The sequence below is a fragment of the Panthera tigris genome, chromosome A2 (genome assembly GCF_018350195.1).
Source record: "Panthera tigris isolate Pti1 chromosome A2, P.tigris_Pti1_mat1.1, whole genome shotgun sequence".
Lineage (NCBI taxonomy): Eukaryota > Metazoa > Chordata > Mammalia > Carnivora > Felidae > Panthera > Panthera tigris.
The window spans coordinates 130,539,005-130,556,173 of NC_056661.1; the positions used below are offsets into that span (position 1 = coordinate 130,539,005).

At 37.4% G+C, this 17,169-nt stretch overlaps 1 protein-coding gene and 1 long non-coding RNA gene across 2 annotated transcripts in view; one reads left to right on the top strand and one right to left on the bottom strand.

The window, feature by feature from the left end:
* Positions 1 to 7,745: 7,745 nt before the first annotated feature.
* On the bottom strand, positions 7,746 to 9,648 carry SMIM30 (small integral membrane protein 30). The gene is made up of 3 exons (XM_042970270.1): positions 9,577 to 9,648; positions 9,112 to 9,205; positions 7,746 to 8,641 (listed from the first exon to the last, which is right to left on the bottom strand). The coding sequence occupies exon 3, from the start codon at positions 8,594 to 8,596 to the stop codon at positions 8,417 to 8,419; it is 180 nt and encodes a 59-aa protein (XP_042826204.1). The 5' UTR covers positions 8,597 to 8,641; positions 9,112 to 9,205; positions 9,577 to 9,648; the 3' UTR covers positions 7,746 to 8,416.
* Positions 9,649 to 9,694: 46 nt separating this feature from the next.
* LOC122236455 overlaps positions 9,695 to 17,169 on the top strand; it is a 32,908-nt gene continuing 25,433 nt past the window's right edge. The window contains exon 1 of the long non-coding RNA XR_006214525.1: positions 9,695 to 9,775. This is a non-coding gene — a long non-coding RNA (uncharacterized LOC122236455). The remainder of the gene's footprint in view (positions 9,776 to 17,169) is intronic.

The window sequence follows — 17,169 nt, forward strand, 5'->3', positions numbered from 1 at the left end:
TTGGAAACGTAGAAGGACTTGGGGCTCCAGGTATCTTTTCTCCTCTTCTTAAATGTTTTTCTGATTAAGATTTTTCACCTGAATGAAATGCAGGCTTTGACATCACATGTCATCTAACATCACCTGTCACTTGATATCACCTATAGCATCATCTAAGAACTACAGTGTTTGACAACTGTCTTGTGCTTGCTTCACATTGGATGTTTTTCAATGGATGACATTTAGAGTAAATATGAATTGCCAACTGCTTTCTGAAAGATAGAGTTCGAGGCAGGTGGCTCAGTCGGTTAAGCATCTGACTTTGGCTCAGGTAGTTATCTCATGGTTTGAGTTCCATCCCTGCGATGGGCTCTGTGCTGACAGTGTGAAGCCTGCTTCAGATCCTCTGTCTCCCTCTCTCTCTGCCTCTCTCTCTCTCAAAAATGAATAAACATTAAAAAAAAAACCAAGGAAAACTCCATACTGATAGTGTTATTAAAAAGCAATAATAGGGGTGCCTGGGTGCCTCAGTAGGTTAAGCTTCCGACTTCAGTTCAGGTCATGATCTCATTGTCCGGGAGTTTGAGCCCCACATCAGGCTCTGTGCTGACAGCTCAGAGCCTGGAGACTGCTTTGGATTCTGTGTCTCCCTCTCTCTCTGTCCCTCCCTTGTTCATGCTCTGTCTCAAAAATAAATAAAAACATTTAAAAAAAGCAATAATATTATCTTCAATATTATATCTCCGTCAGCATATAGACCTGTTTATTCAATGCTACTATATTGATGTGTTCTTCTGGAGTTTTTAGGAACTGAATTCCATCCACAAATACAGAAACAAGTATCCACTGGAACATCTAACAGCATGGACAGGGTGTGTGAGTACTTGCACTAATTAAAAGACACGATCTTGATTTTAAGATTATGATATAGGTGATGGAGGATAGGTGGATGGAAGGGAAAGGGTAGTAGGGGTAGTGGTATAAAAGGGATAATAAGTATCTAAATAACTATAAAACAAGGTTGCATGAAATACATTACTACAGGTATAAACAATACACTGTGGATTCTGGAGGATAGATATCATTAACTTCTTTGGGGAATGGCTTTCTTGGGGAAAGGCTTCTTTATAAAGCAAATGAAAGATGAACACGGAGGTATGGCAAGGCATTTGATTTCAGGCAGTCTGGTGTTACTGGAGTATAGCATGAGTAAGAGAATGAGAAGGAGATGAAGGAGAGGATCATCCTGTGTTTCAGAATGGTAGATCATTTCTAAACAACAAAGCATTAAATATGCATATACAATGCAAGCTTTTATAAATAGTGTATATAATCATTCAAATCAGCTAACTAGAATACATGTTAATACTTATTAAATCATATTCTATAATTATTAGATGTCCAAAAAAATGATAAAATCTTGCATTGAATTTCAGACCTAGCCCATATAAATCTGAAAGGTTGGTATAGCTGTACTGAGTACAGTAAGGGCACATATAGGGTTAGTGAAGGGATGCTAGGATCCACTATGTATTCTGGGCTGGGGTGTCCCTTTGCTACATTAACTCTGTTATCACATATTCATTCTATAAAAGATTGAGTGAGCAGTAATTTCTATATGCCAGGCATTGTGCTAAAATCCAGGAATATAATAGTCAGTAATTCAGTCTTTGACCTCAAGAGCTTAGAATACCGAGATGGGGTTGAAGTTGGTTGAGATAAAAATAAGCAAACAGAGATTCAAATACAGAGTGCCTTATTGATAAGGGATGTAAAGAATGCTGTGTGAGCACACAGAATATGTATTTCAGACAGGAAGGGTTAGGGAAGAGGTCCTAAAGAAGTGCTGTTCAAACCTAGGAAGGTAGGAATGAGGCAGGTGAACTTGGGAAAACTACACCAGGCAGAGGAAGTAACATGTAGATCTGTAAAGTAGAGGAAGTATGGAAAATGAGAGAGAGAGAGAGAGAGAGGGAACACACACGATGCTTTCTAGGAAGTGAAAAACAATACAGCTGAAAGCTACAGTGTAAGGTAGGTGATGGAGAAATTGGGGTTCTAGTTGTGTTTATAAGAGATCACAGAGGGTTACAGTGGGAGGTCAAAAGACCAGCTGGGGTGCCTGTGTGATGGTGGTCTGAACTTGGGTAGGAGCCATGAGGATGGAGAGAAGTGAGTGAATCCCAGGCACAACTTGGAGATGATTCCATAAGACCTAGACATGGCCTGGAGGTGGAGTGTGAGGGAGAGGGAGGTGCTCAGCATCCTCTCATCTGTCTGTCTTGGCCACTGGGATGATGGTGGCTGTTAGCGGAGTCCCATCAGTAGTGCCAGAAAAGACTGAGCACACGAAACTGCAAGGTTGCTTGTTTCTGGATACTGCCAGGCCGACATCAATTAGCATGTGGGCTGTTTGCTGTGAGTGGGAGTGGCAGGGCTACGGTTGTTTTTCTTCTTCCTTCTTGAGACAATCTCTAATCATACTTGTTCAGTACAGAAAATGAGCTGCCCCCGCTTCACTCAATTGACATCCAAAACTGTACCAAATGACTAGACTATGGTTTTTAGTGGAGTTCAAAGGGAAAATCAGCTCCTCATGCTGCTGACTTAAAATGGGTAATTACAATATTTTTAACACATTCCACTTTATTAGTTTTGAAATTAGTAAAACTCTTTATGGAGCTACAGAATTCTACCACTAGGAAACCTTTTTAGAGTTTGCACAAATAATGTTACAGATGAAGAAATTGTCTAGGTTAAATTATGGGCTCAAGGTCAATTGCCTGGTAGTTACTTTTTTTGTCTCTAAATTGCAGTGATGATGTCTTGAAAAATGTTGATTAAACGAGTGGAAGCAGGCATATGTCATTATAGGACCCACAGAATTGTTTTATGTTGCTATCGAAATGCTCTGGTAATTTTTTGTGGAAAAATGAAAAGGGCTGTTCTGACAAATCATCTGAAATGGACTATGGTATAGTTTCTGTTCTTGGTGATCATGCCTGCTTTTACATTCTTTTGTTAAGTGATTTATGCACATTTATCCAGGGCATAATTATCTTGATTAATATTGAGAAATATGGTATTTATAATCCCAGTGTTTAACAAAGTGCTACATGATTAGTCCTTTAAAAATAATGAACCCTCTTATATATAAAATTTCATAATTTCATTTCAAATTATCAAGTGCCAACTAATATTTTCAAAATTTTAATCACCCATATATAATAGATTCAGTGGAAATATGTGAGAGGGGTATCATAGCTGTGATATTATAAATCAATGAGAAATTAAACCACATTTTAGTATTTTGCAGCAATCACATTTTTGTGGTCTTCTGTCTTTTGCATTTAGATGCTAGATGTCTATTATTTATTTTGCATTTATATGCTAGATGTCTTCTGTGATTTTCTGGTCTCTGTCTTTTGCATTTAGATGCTAGATGTCTATTATTTAATCACATAAATGATTTAGAAAAATTAAATTATTAAAAATTAGAAAAATTTTAAATATGCCATTTTATACACATACTTATTGATTTGGCCCTGTTCTCACCTAAGAATAAAAATCCTGTCTAGAATTAGTAAGTCTCAGTCAGGGCTTCAGCTCTATTCCCTACCATGGGAAACACTGAACACATTCTATATTGCTTTTATCTTTATGACTTCTAAGGAGATGAGATTTATCAGAGTTCTTTTCCTGATGGAATATAGACCAGATCTATTTTCCTGAACAAGCAAAACCAGAAGTCCTTGAATCTTCTTAAATGACCAAGCAGTTACTGCTAAGCTTTTGTGTCAATTAGTAAAGACCCATGGTCAACACGTTAGGAATTACTAAAACAGAATCAATTTTTTTTCTTTCTCTTCAAAATTTGGGGAAGCTTTAGGGAAGCCAAATTTTCTTCACGGGTGTCTTTGAGTTTCATCAGTTTGTAAGCCTATAATGGTCGAAGTCAATTATGATAAAGACAACACTCAGGGAAAAGGTCAAAATATATAGTGACTGTTTAATAGGGGATTTGCTTATGTAACTTTCTAAAGAGAACTCTTTTAACATATAAATACAAAATTGATGCTTACTGAGTAGTTAATTCCTTCCATGTCTAGAAAATATCTCCAAATACCAATAATAATCTCAAGCATGTCAAGTCTTTTGCATTTATTACTTCATGTATTCCTCATCCATCTATGAGGTAGAAAGTGTTATTATTGCCATTTAACAAAGAGGGAGACAGAAATTTAAAAATGACTTGCTCAACATCAAATTTTAAGTAATGGAGCCTGGTTATCTATGTCTGTTAGACTTCAGAGCTTAGGCTCTTCATGCATATTGTGATACCACCAAAAAGAATATTTGAGTCTTTGCAAGGGAGATGGTTTGTATTCAGAGTTCTCCCTTTATTATGTGCTTCAGGCTATATAGCTACATCATCTTTCCTACATCAAAATTTGGAAATGGCATTTGACAAGCTTCTGCAGAGCTTAGAAAACCTAAGAGGGTAAAAGTGCATGTGATGTTTAGCTTTTGAGATTTCCTGGGCCTACCTGGTTCCTTCAGTTGGTACATTTGGTATCACATCAGTTTTTCAAGAAGCTGCCCTCACATTCTTATTGCTGAGACAAAATATAGATACAGATCACTTTTTTCAAACTTCAACTGTACTCCTGCATTCTTGATTGTCATCATACTCTCTAATTGAGCTTATTGAGTAAAGACAAAAATAAATAATATGCTGGATGGGTGAAGAGGGAAGGGCAGATGTGGATCACAGGACAAAGGTCTGTTAAATGAAATACTTTGAATCAATTCTTTACCTGACATTTCTCTCTCCAGAAAATTCACTCTTAAATATGCACTGAGGAGACCTCTGCTTACAGGAAGATGTAGTAGACATCCTTTTTCCTATTTCTTCCACTAAGTACAGCTAAAAACCCTGGACATTATGTATAAAAGACAAACATAAGAAGATTCTGAAAGGTAGAAAGAAGGCAGACCAGCCAGGGACCTCAGGACCAGAGCCAGACCTAGTGGTGAATTCTCTGGATTTTCTTTTTCCTCATAGTTTACTAGGTACTCTGAAGCTGGCAACCCAGAAATGTCATTGGGCTCAGACATGGCCACGAGACAGCGGAGACCATAGAGGAAGTTTGGACTTTTCACTCCCACCCAGTAGCCACATGGCACCCCACCTTCCGGGTCAGGGGAGGGCACAAGAGGAGCAGTAATGAGGTGTCCCTGGACTTCTACCTCTATGTGGCAGTACTGAGGCAACAACGTCCGCTGCTCTGAGGCAGCATGGTCAGAGAAGACCTGCTAAAATACAACCTTCAAAGATGACCCAGTCTTTTTAATACCATACCTAAATTGTCCAGGTATTAATGGAAAATCGCTCATCATTCCAAGGAAGATCTCAGTTTGAGGGGAAAAGACAATCAACAAATGCCAATACTGAAATGACACATACGTTAGCATTACTTGATAAGGATTTTGAAGCAGCCATCGTAAAAGTCCAAAGAACAATTACAAACATGCTTGAAACAAATGAAAAAAAATAGCAAGTCTCAGCAAAGAATTACAAGCTACAAAGAAAACTAAATGGAAAACTTAGAACTAAAAAAATACATGGGCACAATCTGTGAACTTGAGGATAGAACGCTAGAAATTACCCAGTCTGAACAGAGAAAAAAGACTGAAAAGAAAAAAAGCTATAGGGCAAGTGAGACTGCAGCAAAAGATCTAACTACTGGGTCACTGGAGTCGCTGGAGTAAAGGAGATAAAGTACATGGGGCTGAAATACTGTTTGAAAAAATAATGGCTGAAAATCATCTACATTTGGGAAATGACATAAACCCATAGGTTCAAGAAGCTGAGCCAACCCCAAACAGGACAAACCCAAACGTATTCATGCTAAGACACATCGTCAACCTTCTGAAAACTATGAACAGAGAAAAAAAATTCTGGAAAGCAGCCAGAAAGAAGAGATGCAAGAAATGCACTGATGTTTGGCATTAGAGAAATGGGTGGGTTACCAGCACTTCTTGTTGATTTCAATTTAGTCTTCTGCCTCGGTAACTGAACTTATCTGAACTAACATGCACAGAGCATTTACTAGACATCTATAAATCATGCTGGCACTTGGGGGATGTGTATTAATCCCATTCTTCTTATAACTGCTCCACAGCAGTTATTATCCATCAGAGCAAATCAAGAAATTGCAGAATTTGAAAGAACCTCAAAAAACAACAAACAAACAAAAAACCCATCAAGCACATATTTTTAATTTGGAAGTTCTGGATGGACTTCAGCTCTGTGAACTACTTGAAATTAATCTAAAAATGCCAGCATGTATGTGCATTTTTCCAGGCAAAAGGACCAATTTTCATCAGATCCTCAATGGAGTTGGTGGCCCTAAAAAGGTTAAGAGCCATTATAGGTTTCCGTTCTTTTCAGGCTAACCCATATAACCCAACCTAGGTAGAAAAGCAGCTAAAAATAGAGAAGGTACTCTTCAGTATATCCATCAAAATTCCTGAATGCTACCTCATAATTCTCTATTTTTTAAGGGGAAACTAAGAAAATGGTTTCCTAATTCCTTCTAGGCACTTCTGGAAATACATGTTCATTAAAGAATATTTGCCTGCAGTCTTATTTTGATCGTTTTAAAAATAGTACCTGGAGGTGATTAAATGGCTAATGCACTGTGATTTCAAATGTACTTTAAGTTTGATTTCTCCCAACGCCAATGGAAAAGTTCAGACATACAAAGCAGCAGCAGCAGCATCTCTACACCAGTACCAATGTGCTGGTTTATGACATAGGGCAAACTGTTTTACAACCTATGTTGAAGTTCTATTAATTACACAATGTATAACTGCCAATTTACCAAAACAAAACATGTTAGTGCATTCCCTTGTGAAAAAATAAAACAGCTACGACAAACACAGATCCATTCAGTTTCTGTCTTTATAGCATGGCTTTCCCTCACTCCTTGTATCTTCTACCCAATCCCTCACGCAAGTTAGGTGAGTTCATCTGCAGGAACACACTATAAAGAGGGTTTTAGGTTGCTACAGCCTGTTTTCAATCAAAATTCAGGCTCCCAATGTCACCTGGAGAACTAGAAATTGGATAATACATTATTTTAGTAAAAACTTGATTACCTGCTTTCAGGACCCTAAAGTAGTTTGATTCACTCAGATTATTCCCCATTGGCTCTATCTACAGAATCAAAAGAATCACCAAGGGCCTTTGTTAAACAGAGAACTCCAGGTTCCAGCCTCAAATTACAATGCAACTAGGAGGATTTGGGAATCTGAAAGTTTTATCAAGTCCTTCAGGTGATTCTTGGGCTCAAGCAGGTTAGAGTAGTCTTCTTAAACTTGAATATGCATACAAGTTATTCTAGGCTCTTGAAACAAATGCACATTCTGATCCAATTGGTCTGAATGGGGCCTGAGACTCAGCATTTCTACCAAGTCCCTAGGTGATATTGTTACTTTGAGGACACTTTGAGTAGTATGATCAGAGAGGGTATGCTCATCTGGTTAGTGTATAAACCAGTATAGGCCATTACATTTTCCTTTTGTATCTGTGGAGTCTCTAACAGGGACTTCTACCTTGATACTGCCCATTTCTCACTTATGATTGATAGTATTCTCTACAAGCTAGTGTGATCACTTAAAGGAAGTCACCTAGCTGACATAAAAGTCCACAGAAAGTAAAGACAGCCTGAAATAAACAGAAATGAATATCACACATTAACTTACAACATAATGGGTTTGTATTTAATATACTACTTCTCACTATAGAGATGTTATTCAGTTAATATAAAGGTTTTTAACATTAAATCTCTTCTCCATTTAAATGTCCATATAAAGTATTTTTTTACATTAAATATTTTCTCCATTTTAACATTAGATACACTGAGTACATTTTTCTTACCTCTTCCCCCCAACCAAAGAAATAAAAATTTTAATTTCTGGATGTATTTGATACCTAAGTACAATACTAACTTGGGAGATAACAAAACAAAAATCTAATAAAAATATGGAGAAAAGTCTCCTCAGTGATGCAGGAGGCAGTGGCAATTTCCTAGGATTCTGGGTAAGGGTTTCCTTCTTCCTATCTCATGCACTTTGAGAATTCCAAAACTTTGAAACAATATGTAAATTTCGGTCATCTGACTTCTTTGAGCCTCTTTCTAACTAACATATATGACTTTTAGACTGCTTTTTTTCAGTGCATTATTTGTTGTGAAAGAAACTTTTTTTTCCCATTTAACATATATCAGTTTGCTTCCATTTACAGGGAGACAATTAAAAATGTGAAAATACCCTATTTCTTGGGAACTTTCAGACACTAAAGATCAGTTTTTAACCTCAATAATTCACAATGGTTTTCTGGGCAAGGTCTGATTCAGAAGGCCCATCAAAATCACATTTGTCCATTTCTCTTTCGTGCATATACCCCCAAACAAGCACAAATGCCTGTAATGCTGAGAGCCACACCTAACAAGAGAGCGACTGCATCTCCAGCTTCTACTGCTTCAACAACAGGCAGCACCAAAAGCAGTGAAATGAGGACCAAGAACAACTGTGCTGAAACTGAAGCCATGATGTTGGGATTCTCAGGTATCTCAATCTTGAGGGCAGAAAGTTTCTAGAAATCAAACATGGAAACAAAAAGGAATCATTAAAATGTTCCACCTTTTCAAATGACAGCATGAATACATAAATAACGATCCATATAACCTTTTAAATTTAAATTTCAGACCCATTTCCCCATTTTAAAGGTAGAAAAAAAACTGTTAAGTTTATAAAACAGTTTAAAGAAGGTCATTTGAGGCTAATCCCCCCTTCCCATGATAATTCCTTGACTCCAGCAATGTTTCCACATGCTATCATGCCAACCCCGTGTAAATCAACTAAGCAACTTGAACAGAACATAATTAAGAACAAAGAGAAAACACACCAGACACTCGGAAACTTAAATATCCTAGTATTTTGAGTAAATGTTGAGTAAAAATTACATTTTCTTAGGATTTCTCCCACCCAGGAAATGCAGACAAATCTGGCAAAAGTCACCCAATATGTACGTCTGTGAAGTTGTGGGGAATTAGTAACACTTACCAAAGAAAGTATTTATGTATAATTCTATCTGATTCGAAATACTCCCTTCCTGGAGTTCCGGATGCTGAGGCTAAGAGGTTCCACGTGACAGAGCCTAGTATCAGAAAAGGGTAGGATTTAAGAATTAATCATCACCATCATTATCATCAGCATTATCATCATCATCATCATTTTTTAAAGATACAACCACAGTGCATAAGGAGGAAGTCGTTCGGAAAAGAGAGGAATGGATAATAACTAGAGGAAACAGTTTGTTCAGGCAGGGGAACTAGACTTAAAGTTGGTCAGTTCGCCGGCACAGGAAAAGCTAAAAATAAACTGAATCCAGAGCAAGTTTGTGCCAGGATTTGATATTAAGATTTTAAAAAGAACCCCTGCTTTGTCCCGGAGAGGTGCAAATATCCTTGTTTTACAAATACACTGAGGCAACCCTAAGTATCCTTTGGAGACGAGTTCCTACATTACCTTCCGGGAAGCAGCCATTACAGGAATGGCGAGGAGGGCGGGGTCTCCAAACTACACTTCCCACAATCCCCGCTGCCGATGTCTCCCAGGATGCGCCGGCGCGCTCCTCGGTAACTGGCTGAGGGAGTGACGAGCACGCGCTACCGGAGACAAGGAGGAGCTCCCCTGCGGGTGTTCCTCACAGGGCGCAGTTTTACTGGTAAAGTGGTTTAGTGGGTTTGTACAAATGCTCTCTCAAAAATGTGATAAAGAAATGACAGTAGGTGGTTTTTACCCTATCTAAGGTTTCGAGACACACACATAGTTATGTCTTTTCTTAGACTGAAATGGAGACACAACAGCGGGAAAATAGCACCCGAGCAGAGTCATCTGTTTCGGGCGCTTTTAAACTAGCGGCTTCCAACATTTTGAAGCAGGGAATCCCCTGTCACCATCTTCCAAATGTACCTTATGACGTTTTGTTAATTCTTTTTAATCAAGAGGGGAAAACACGTTTAATTAGACATTTTGGGAAATGTTAAAACCGTTTGCAGGGAAAAAAAGTTTAGGAAAATAAAAAGGGTTTATAGGAAGATACCTAGTATTTATGAAGGTTCTAGGATTGAGTTTCCCCATTAGTTCAAGAATGTTAATAATTCTTTTCAATTATGTTTTTATGATACCCACCCTAGCTGCCCCCAGACATTTATGAAAAGATACGAAATTATTACTTTTAAACCGTAAGTGAATTGTTTCCATATGTAAGTCAATCCTTTCTGAAAGATACTCTTGAGTGCTAGTACCTGTGAAGTCCTTAAATGAAACTTTCTAGTCATCCAGTTTTCTGAACTCTGATTTGCTGATTCGGCTATTTATTTGGCACCGTCACATGGTAAGTTATTAATGATGTGTGTTAGGGATGAAGTCACTCCGCTTTCTGAAAGTCAGTCTCTCCGGTGTAGCAGGTACATTCAGCTCGGTGCCCGTAATTAGCACGTAATCTTGTATTGCATCTTATGCTTTTTCCTAAATGTTACCAACCTCTCTAAACTTACAGCAAAACTTTATATTCCTGTCTCCTAACACAAACCCAGCAGTGAAGTGGGATAATCATAATTATTTGAATAGATACATGTGCCAACAAGGTTTCATGAGACCAAGAAGTGCCAAGTAAACCAAACCAAGTCCCCTTGCGTAGTAGAAGTTTGAGGATAACTACACAGTAATATTGGTAGCATTGCTTCTCTAAACTTGATTGTTTTAGTAAAGTTTTGTCTTTGTCTCATTTGCTTTGAACTTTTAGTATTGTACCTTTCGAACCAAGTATATTTGAAATATATTACAAGATATTCTCTTGCTTTCTAGTGTGAACATTTTGGGGATATTATTTTTCCTTTTATGTCTGTTAAAGTTACCTAAAGTCAGCAGACTATTTTAAAGTTAGTGTTATTGCAGGCTTGTTTCTAGATGTGTCAACATTGAAGATAATGGTTTGGTTTTAAGTTTCAAGAGTCTGTGGTGGTAAAATGCTTTTTCTTTAAAATATTAAGAGGTCACTTAATGACCTGAATCATCTGAAAAAGGGTGGCAGAAGTTTGCGCAGCAGTGTTTTGGGCCTAAGTAGTTTTAATTAATTAATTACTTAAAAAAATTTTTTTTAATGTTTATTTTTGAGAGAGACAGAGACAGAATGCAAGTGGGTTAGGGGCAGAGAGAGACACACACACAGAAGCTGAAGCAGGCTCCGGGCTCCGAGCTGTCAGCACAGAACCCGACGTGGGGCTGGAACCCACGAGCTGTGAGATCATGACCTGAGCTGAAGTTGGATGCTCAACTGACTCAGCCACAGTGGCACCCCTAATTAATTAATTTTTAAATAAATGTTTTTATTTATTTTTGACAGTGAGAGCATGAGTGGGGGGGGGGGGGAGAGAGAGAGAGAGAGAGAGAGAGAGAGAGAGAGAGAGAGAGAGAGAGAGAGAGAGAAAGAAAGAAAGAGAAAGAGAAAGAGAGAAAGATCCAAAGCAGGCTCCATACTGATAACAGCCAGCCCAATGAGGGCCTTGAACTCATCTACGGTGAGATTGTGACCTGAGCAGATGTCAAATGCTCAACTGATTGAGCCACCCAGGTGCCCCCAAGTAGTTTTAAATAAAGTTGGTTAAATTTCCCTAACCATTCACCCACCCCAGGCAGGCAGTTTAACACCCGAATTGCTATATATGCTTTTGTGACCTTTTTCCAATCCTAGTATCAAAGTCGTATGGTATTCTAGTTCTGTTTTTTCTTACTACTCCAGTGATTAAAAACAAAAATCAATTTATTCCTTTGCTTAAAACTCTCCAGTTCCAACACATTAAGCTGAAGTGCAAACTCTTTATCAAGGCTCACAAAACCCTATGCATTCTGGCCTCTTTCTGCATTTCTGATGTCAGTCCACCACTCACCCATGCTTATTCCATTTCAATCACATTCATCTGTTTGCTCTTTCTTAAATATGCCATCTTTGTTGTTTCCTATTGAATTTGCCCTTGCTGTTGTCTCTGCCAGTAATATTTTTCTCACGGGCATTTTCTTTGTTTCTTTCTTTTTTTCTTTTTACTTTTTATTTAAAGTTTAGTTAACATACAGTGCAATATTGGTTTCAGGAGTACAGTTCAGTGATTCATCACTTACATACAGTACCCAGTGCTCATCATAACAAGGGACCTCTTTTATACCCATCACCCATCTAGCCCATCCCCCACCCACTGCCCTCTATAACCCTTCAGTTCTCTGTCATTAGGGGTCTCTTGTGGTTTGTTCCACTTTTTCCTCTTTTTTCCCCTTTCCCATATGTTTATCTGTTTTGTTTCTTAAATTCCACAGACTAGTGAAATCGTATGGTATTTGTCTTTCTCTGATTGACTTATATATTGATTCACATAACATAATATGGTCTAGCTCCATACATCTCACTGCAAATGGCAAGGTTTCATTCTTTTTGATGGCTAAGTAATATTCCACCATATGTATATACCACATCTTCTTTATCCATTTATCAGATGATAGACATTTGGGCTCTTTACATAATTTGGCTATTGCAGATAACGCTGCTATAAACATCAGGGTGCATGTACCCTTTCCAATCTGTATTTTTGTATCCTTTGGGTAAATACCTAGTAGTGCAATTGCTGGATCATATGGTAGTTCTATTTTTAGTTTTGTGAGGAGCCTCCATACTATTCTCTGGAGTATCTGCACCAGTTTGCATTCTCACTAGCAGTGTAAGAGGGCTCCTCTTTTTCTGCATCCTTGCCAATACCTGTTGTTTCTTTTAATTCTAGCTCTTCTGAAAGGTGTGAGGTGGTATCTCATCATGGTTTTGATTGGAATCTCCTTGATGATGAGTGATGTTGAACATCTTTTCATGTGTCCATTAGCCATCTAGATGTCTTCTTTGGAAAAGTGTCCGTGTCTTCTGCCCATTTCTTCACTGGATTATTTGCTTTTTGAGTGTTGAGTTTGATAAGTTCTTCATAGGTTTTGGCTACTAACCCTTTATCAGATATGTAACTTGCTAATGTCTTCTTCCATTCCATAGGTTGCCTTTTAGTTTTGTTGATTGTTTTCTTTGCTGTACAGAAGCTATTTATTTATTTATTTTAAATGTTTATTTATTTATCTTTAGAGAGAGAGTGTGAGTGGAGGGAGGGGCAGAGAGAGAGGGAAAGAGAGAAATCCTGTGCAGGCCCTGTGCTGTCAGCACAGAACCTGAAGCGGGGCTTGAAACCACAAACTGTGAGACCATGACCTGAGCCGAAATCAAGAGTCAGATGCTTAATCTATTGAGCCACCTAGGTGCCCCCAAAAGCTTTTAATTTAAATGTAGTCCCAATAGTTTATTTTTGCTTTTGTTTCTCTTGCCTCAGGAGACATATCTAGAAAAAAGTTGCTATGACTGATGTCAGAGAAATTATTGCCTGTGCTCTTTTCTAGAATTTTTGTGGTTTCAGGTCTCACATTTAGATCTTTAATCCATTTTGAACTTATAAGAAAATAGTCCAGTTTCATTCTTTTGCATGTTGCTGTTCAGTTTTCCCAGCACCATTTGTTGAAGAGACTATCTTTTTCCATTGGATATTCTTTCCTGCTTTGTCAGAGATTAGTTCACCATATAGTTGTGAGTCCATTTCTGGGTTTTCTATTCTGTTCTACTGATCTATGTGCCTGTTTTTGTGCCAGTACTATATTGTCTTGATGACTACAGACTTGTAATACGGGTTGAAATCTGGAATCGTGATGCTTCCAGTTTTGTTTTTCTTTTTCAGAATTGCTTTAGCTCTTCAGGGTCTTTTGCGGTTCCCATACAAATTTTAGGATTGTTTGGTTTAGCTCTGTGAAAAATGCTGTTGGTATTTTGATGGGGATTGCATTAAATGTGTAGATTGCTTTGGGTAGTATAGACATTTTAACAATGTTCTTCCAGTCCATGAGAATGGAATGTCTTTCCATTTCTTTGTGTCTTCTTCAATTACTTTCATAAGTGTTATATAGTTTTCAGAGTACAGATCTTTTACCTCTTTAGTTAGGTTTATTTTTAGGTTTCTTGTTTTTGGTGCAGTTGCAAATGGGATCGATTCCTTGATTTCTTCTGCTGTTTCGTTATTGGTGTATAAAATGCAACAGATTTATGCACGTTTATTTATATCCTGCGACTTTGCCGAATTCATGTATTAGTTCTAGTAATTATTTGGCGGAGGATTTTGGGTTTTCTACATTGAGTATTATGTTGTCTGCAAATAGTGAAAGTTTGACTTCTTCCTTGCTGATTTGGATGTCTTTTATTTCTTTTTGTTGTCTGAATGCTGAGGCTAAGACTTCCAGTACCATGTTAAATAGTAATTCCCACCGACTTTTTAATGGCTGTTTTCTCAGTGTCGTTCAAGTTTCTGCTCAAATGTCACCCTCTTCCCTGAGCACATCACAAAAACTATCTCTTCCATTCCAATCTGTACACTTTCCTGCCTAATTTTTTCCTCATAGTGCCTATCACTAACTGAAATTATATTATGTATGTATTTGTTTATATACGTAGTAAGTAAACAAGTACAGGAAAGTGAAAATTCCATGAAGGGCAGGAAATATTTCTGTCCTATTATTTACTACTGAGTTCCCAGCTTCTCCAACAGTGTCTAGCATGATAGATAATTAGGAGATATTTTGTGAATGAATAAATGATGCTAGTATAAGACTGTAATTTGATTAATATTTACTTGCCTTTATACTGTTCATGGTAGAAACTACCTTATAAGTAGGAAGTCTGAATTTGGGCTAAAGTATGAAGATACTTGATTATCTAGACTGAGATTACTTTGAGTCTTCATTCAAAATTTAGTCTTATGTATTTGCTCCATGATACTATTAACAAGAATTTACATTTATGTATATATAAGATGTAGTAGCATCTAAAACAGGAACAACTTTGTTCAAGAACCTGTCTGTAATGGCCCCTACTTACTTCCTCCGTCCATTAGGAGCATCAGGATCGTGACAACAAATGTTGATTAAGTCTACCTGAATCGTGTATTTTTTCCTTCCCAATACTTGAAATGTTTCCTTTAAATACTTCTTAATGTTGGATGAATGGTATTGGCGTTTTTGGTGGGACAGTGCTTTGTTGTGCAGACACAATATTTCAGGATCTTTTGCATCTCTAGCCCATTTCCATTAGATGTCAATAGAATCACCGAGGCACCAGGACAACCAGCTGCCCTCACACATTGCCAAATACTCTTTTGTTACAGATACTGTTCCTAGTTGAGAACCATTCCAGGTTTCATGAACAAAATGAAAGGTGTAGTTGAGAGCAGAATGAAATAAAACAACAAAGAGTTCACACACACGTGTCTATGTGTATACACACGCACACACACACACAAACATATATACAGACACACTAGCACCGCAGTGTCTTAATGATTTAGAACTTCTTCCTCTAAGTGTGCTGGTTTTATGTTTTGGGCTATTTACAGACTCGTTTCTTTTTCCTGCCAACTCTCTGCCAGATAGGCTCCAGTGGTCACTTTCTTATGACAGCACTGATATGTAGATTGAAGTGAGATTTCTGCCTTTATATCTGCCACTCAGTTTAGTCTTAAAGTTGCAGAGAGATAATATGCTATAGTACAAGGCATACTAGTTTTTCCCTTGGTGGCTTTGTGGATTTGGGATTTTGGATTTATTTAATCTCTCTGAGACTCAGTTTTCTTTCACAAAATATGTTGTGTGAGGATTAAATGAAATGTTTTTAAAGTGACTGAAAAACGGACCAGACATCAGTACTTCTCAATTCCTCCTTTAATTGTATTTATATATCTCTGATTAGTGGTTAAGAGTTAAGGTCTCTGGGGTCAGACTGCTTGGTTAGAATCCTACCTCTGCTGCTTACTAGCTTATTTATTCATAAAATTGGGTATAATAGTAACTACTTGATATGTATTGTACGAAGATTAAATAAATTAATTCCTGGAATTAGTAGCTGGCATGTAGTAAGCCCTCATTGAATATTAACTATTTAATTTCTTACTAGTTTCTGTTAATTACATCCATGAAATATGAGGTCTCTAGGATGTGGTTTTCTCTCTATTGTGAATGTGCTATTCTGCAGATGCACATAATAAATAAAAGTTGGCTGTGGAAACTTTGGATGCAGACACATTTTAGGCCCCCTAGGTTTTGGATTGAGGACTGATTAGACACATTCCCCTACTACTTTAAATCTGTGGTAGTTGTTTCAAAAAACATCCAATTATTGCCCTGATGGCATTTTCTATTGAACTATTTCATACCCATTGGGGATTACGTTTATGTTTAAAACATATTATCCACCTAGGTGGTGTTGTATCATTAATTCATCATATTGAGTTCCGGAAGTTTTAAAATTATGTTTAAGAGGGTCTCGATATGGGCGAATAGCCTTAAGAAATCATTTGGCTGGAATGATCTCTAGGGTAGCCTTAACAAAATGCAACAAACAAAGGAGCAAACACTCTTAATTTGTTTTGAATTCTGTTTCCAATTACAGTAGCTAATCTGTAATTCTGTACTGCTTTTCTCATAAATTACAGCAAAGTAAAAGGCAGCATTATAAGCTTTGCTAAAAGGGAATTATAATAATTGAGATGCTGGGCTCAGAGGAATGTATGACTTTTGATAGATTGTTATGGGATAATTAATTGCAGATCTTGTAGGACAGACAGAAAGACTTCTATATTATGCCTGAGAAACGGAACTTCACACAGTGGTTGAACATGGTACCAACATGTTTTACCTTACTTCCTTGGCTTCAGTAAGGTCGACTGTCTGAAGAGGACAAATATTCTCCTTGTAACTCCTGCTTAGAATTCATTTGCTTCTAGTCCACAGATGAAAGAGCTCTATTTTGTCAAATAGCTTACAAAAAATCATGTTTGTTCCTTTTTAAAGTTTGTCTTTGACTTATAAGTCAAGGGTTGTAAAAATGGTTTTCATTAGTTTATGAGGGACACTGTAATTTGAAATGTAAGCCCAGGGATTACTAGTATTAAGTGATGTAGAGGCAGGGATTAATTTTTGGAATATAATAAATATAAT